Source organism: Chionomys nivalis, chromosome 2, assembly GCF_950005125.1.
Source record: "Chionomys nivalis chromosome 2, mChiNiv1.1, whole genome shotgun sequence".
In the NCBI taxonomy this organism is placed as follows: Eukaryota; Metazoa; Chordata; class Mammalia; order Rodentia; family Cricetidae; genus Chionomys; species Chionomys nivalis.
The window spans coordinates 117,034,077-117,038,923 of record NC_080087.1 but is presented as its reverse complement, the minus strand read 5'-3'; the positions used below and the strand labels follow the sequence as shown (position 1 = coordinate 117,038,923).

Genomic DNA, 4,847 nt, shown 5'->3' with positions numbered 1-4,847 from the left:
CTTGGGAGAAAATGACAAACTTAGAAATCTGAAACAGGGGGAACATCAGTTCAAGGTCAGTCTAGGCTGCAGGATGTATTCCAGGCCAGTTTCAGTCATATAGAGACACTGTCTCAGGCACACAGATTCTGGAAGTGAATAAAAATGCTGGCTAGAACACCAGGGAGGATTGGGAACCTCATGAAGTTTTTAAAATCCCACAGCTGTTTCCAGGGGCCTGGACTGACCCTGGGACCTCAGACACAAAGGGAAGTGCTCCAGTGTTCAGCTTTATCTGCATTCTTTTTCTTTTTAATTTTTATTTTGAGATAGAGTCTCACCAAAATGCCCAGGCATGCTTCAAACATCCTCCATAATCAGGACAGGCCTTAAACTTTTTATCTTTCTGCCTCTGCCTCCCAGAAAGCTGGGATTGCAGGCCTGTCTATCCAATCCTGGAAATGCTTACATTTAAAAACTGAGAAAGCCAATTTGGAAACACTGACTTGAGAGGAAAAAAAAATGAGTGTTCACTTCAGCAGCACACAAACTAAGAAAATGACAGTAAACCAATTATGGACAAACAAACCTACAGCCATCAAAGAGTGTTTCAGCCAACAATCGAAGATTTGGGCTCAGTTTAAGCAATCTTTTCCCGGTGCTGAAACAGCCGCATTAAAGTGGGCAGCATTTAAATAATCATCAGCTACTCTTGTCTTCACACCATTAGTCTGACATATTTTCAGTCCCCTATGTAACCTAATTGAACAGTGGTTTTGAGTTATAAAGTAACCCGCTTCCATCTCAATACCAAATGACAAATTAAGTCAATGGACAGAAGTAAGCTGGCATTTCAGACTCCATAATGATATTTTGAAGGTTAATATTATTCATGACTACACTAATTAAGCTAATTGCCTTTGCAGAGATGCAGATTTGTATGTACTATAGACAGTGACACTTCTCCTCACACAGCTAACACAGTAGATGGACTCTAATCAGAAGTTCCGTGACACTTTCATATTCAGCCTTTGAGTTCGGGCATTCTCTCTGGGCAGAGGCACACACAAAAGTAGAGGGCCAACTTTGCCATCCAACTGCTTTCTAACTGACAGCACAGACTACAGGAAATAGTCCCGGGAAAGGAGCTGAAGATCCAACTGTGTGGTCCCCCAGTGTATCCCTGTTTCTCAGCAGAATGGCAATCACCCCAGCCCCACCCAAAGGAACTCTGCAGTCTGCACTTCCATGGGCTACACAAGGAGATTCTGACTTGGCCATGTGGTCAAAATGGTCTTAAATGTTGTTTCTAAATGTGTTGACCAAACAGGTTAAATTCATAATGTTTCTTTTCTCGGTTTGATGCTCCACTTGTTAAAAGAACGTGATGTTTATGTTCTTTCACTCTGAGAAGAGTAGTGGGATAACATCAGTGTTGTCAGAGGTTTCTGTCCTGCCCAGTTCCCATAAAAGTTAAGTCCCAAAGAAATCACACAGAAGTCTACATTAGTTATAAACTGATTGGCCCATTAGCTCAGGCTTTTTATTAACTCTTACAACTTATATTAGCCCATTATTCTTATCTATGCTAGCCACATGGCTCAGTACCTTGTTCAGCAGAGCCGTAACATCTTGCTACTTCTGTGTCTGGGCAGGACTCCAAAGGAATGGGCTTCCCTCTCCCCAGAATTCTCCTGTTCTCATTTCCCTGCCTCTACTTCCTATCTGGTTGTCCTGCCTATACTTACTGCCTGGCTACTGGCCAAGCAGTGTTTATTTAAAACATAATTGACAGAATACAGAATTGTCCACACCACATCAGGGAATACCCACTTGAAAACAAAATTCAGAAAAGGGTGGAAACAAGGCTCTATTAAGAATACTAGCTGCTGGGCTGGAGAGATGGCTCAGAGGTTAAGAGCACTGCCTGCTCTTCCAAAGGTCCTGAGTTCAATTCCCAGCAACCACATGGTGGCTCGCAACCATCTACAATGAGGTCTGGTGCCCTCTTCAGGCCTGCAGGTATGCACACAGACAGAATATCATATACACAATAAATAAATAAATATTTTTTTAAAACAAACAAACAAACAAAAAAGAATGCTAGCTGCTTTTCTGGCACCAGAATTCAATATCCCGCACCCACATGACACTTACAGCCATCTGTAACTCCAGCCCCAAGGGATCTGATGCCTTCTTTTGGCTTCCACAGGCCTCTGTCTTGGTGAACAGACACACTTGCACACAAAACATCCATACACATAAAATAATTTTTAAAAAAATGAAATTCTGAGACCTCAAGAGAGCAGAAGAGACTAAGGTTTAGCATCAATAATAATAATAATAATAATAATAAATCTGGGTCCAAAAACAGGTAGGTCTACCGCTTATTGAACTTGATCTCAATTTTCTTTTCTTTTTTTTTTAAAGATCTCAGTTATATTTATTAATGGCCAGTATAATAATCATCTCAAAAGTCTTTCTCTTCATCAGATGTTTGAGCCCCTTGCGAAACCTTTGGTTTCTGAGCTTGAACATCGATCTTTACTCCATCAATAATATGATTTTCCTTTTGTAGTGCATTCTGAAGTTCTTCCTGTGAAGAAAACTGAACCCAACCCATGCCTCTGTGAAAGCCAGTCTCTCTGTCAAAAGGTACACTGCACCTTTTTATATGGCCAAACTGAGCAAAGTGTTCTCTCAGCTCACTCGACGCCGCGGTCCAAGGAATTTTTCTAACAAAAGCAACATGCTGACCAGCACGCGCACGAAACGCCATTGCCCGACTCACGGAGGAGGCTGCCATGTTAAAAAATGAATGACTCTTGATCTCAATTTTCATATCTGCAAAACACAGATAATATGTATAACAATATATTAAAGGAGATACTAAATGCACTTGTCTTACACTCCCACACTGTTGATACTCAGTAGGCAGATAGATGTCACAAAGGAAGGCAGGAGCTATCGATTCACTGCATTTGTACTAAATGAGCGTAAAAGACACAATGAGACTGTAATAGCCACTAATACGATCAGAATATTTGTTACTATAGTGTAACATTGCTTTTCCTGACAGATACAGATTTCAGTCAATGGTATAGATTTTATCTACGAATCAGGGAATGACTGAGTACAGCTTTCTTGTGAACTTTGGTCAGAAGAAAGGCCAAGCTCTCAGCAATTAGCCATCCGCAAGGATACCCAGCCCAGAGGGTGCCTCCAAGCTGTAAATATCACTTGCAGAGGTAAACAGGAAGAGCTCCTGGCAGGAACACACCTCTTGCCAGATGTTAACTTTCACAGTTAGCCAGATGCCCTGTTGTTTGCAATTCCAACCATAATTCGTTACTAGGGATGGTGGGGATGCAATCTCCGGAGGCCCTAAAAGAAAGCCTTCCTCAGCCTCTGTGAAAGCAGTGTTGTCTGCAGCAGTGGGCAGTCTGCTGACTGTGTACAAGAGTCTGCTGCTTCCCTAGGACCTCAGCCCCTCTGGAGAGCAGTCTGTTCATCTCGGCTCCATCAGTGCTGCCGCTGTAGAGAAGAAGCAGGTCCCTCTGGCCCACGCTTGCTTCCCCCACATCAGCACTTTCCACCGCTCTTCACAGCAGCTGGGGAAGTTGGCCTGAGTCTTGTCATGTCTGACACAGACGAGGAGTTCGCATGGAAAGATGATGTTATAATATGTGCCAGGAGAAATAATGATTTAAAAAAAATTAAAAAGCCAGAGTGAAGCTCAAAGCTCATTAAGTGTGCTGGACCAGCACCCATTACACAGGTAGAGTGGAAGGCAGAAAGAACACAGGATTTAGAGCCAAAGAAATGGCCACTTTTAGCCTCAGCACTATTAGCATTGCCTGGCTCCTGACCTTTGGGTTTGGCCTGAACTTGCAGACCTGGTTTTCCTAGGTTTCCCAATTTCAGATGACAGACTGCATGATTGCCCTCGTAAGAAGAGCCAGTTCCTCAGGGTAAACATCTTAGCTGACTAAGGCATTCATAGCCTGCTGTATTATTATCCTGGTTTTATCCATCAGGGGAACCAGTAACTAATGAGCTATAATAACACACAAAAAAATGCTATATTAGGAAGTGGTCTCCTGTGCCAATGTGTTTAAGTGTGCTTCTCACTTTCTCTTCTATGAGGTTTATTGTGGTTGGTTTTAAGTTGAAAGGCAACACACTGACTGGGAGAAGATCTTCAACAACCCCGCAACTGACAAAGGTCTGATATCCAAAATATATAAAGAACTCAAGAAATTAGACCGTAAAAGGTTAATCAATCCAATTATAAAATGGGGCACTGAGCTGAACAGAGACTTTTCAACAGAAGAAGTTCAAATGGCCAAAGACACTTAAGATCGTGCTCAACTTCCTTAGCAATCAGGGAAATGCAAATCAAGACAACATTAAGATACCATCTTACACCGGGCAGAATGGCTAAAATTAAAAACACCAATGATAGCCTCTGCTGGAGAGGTTGTGGAGAAAGGGGCACACTCATCCATTGCTGGTGGGAATGCAAACTTGTGCAACCACTTTGGAAAGCAGTGTGGCTGTTTCTCAGGAAAGTCGGGTTCAACCTACCTCTCGACCCAGCAATACCACTATTGGGAATATACCCAAGAGATGCCCAAACATACAACAAAAGTATATGCTCAACTATGTTCATAGCAGCATTGTTTGTAATAGCCAGAACCTGGAAACAACCTAGATGCCCTTCAATGGAAGAATGGATGAAGAAAGTATGGAATATATACATATTAGAGTACTACTCAGCAGTAAAAAACAATGACTTCTTGAATTTTGCATACAAATGGACGGAAATTGAAAACACTATCCTGAGTGAGTTAAGCCAGATCCAAAAA

The 4,847-nt window shown here is 42.1% G+C and overlaps 1 protein-coding gene across 1 annotated transcript; it reads right to left on the bottom strand.

Annotated features, from left to right (window-relative positions):
* Positions 1-2,406: 2,406 nt before the first annotated feature.
* LOC130870295 (SRA stem-loop-interacting RNA-binding protein, mitochondrial-like) lies at positions 2,407-2,798 on the bottom strand. Its single transcript, XM_057762959.1, has one exon. The coding sequence runs from the start codon at positions 2,783-2,785 to the stop codon at positions 2,450-2,452; it is 336 nt and encodes a 111-aa protein (XP_057618942.1). The 5' UTR covers positions 2,786-2,798; the 3' UTR covers positions 2,407-2,449.
* Between the last annotated feature and the right edge of the window lie 2,049 nt (positions 2,799-4,847).

Excerpts from the sequence above, each read along its gene's own strand:
- LOC130870295 (XM_057762959.1), bottom strand. The coding sequence starts at position 2,785 with ATGGCAGCCTCCTCCGTGAGTCGGGCAATGGCGTTTCGTGCGCGTGCT.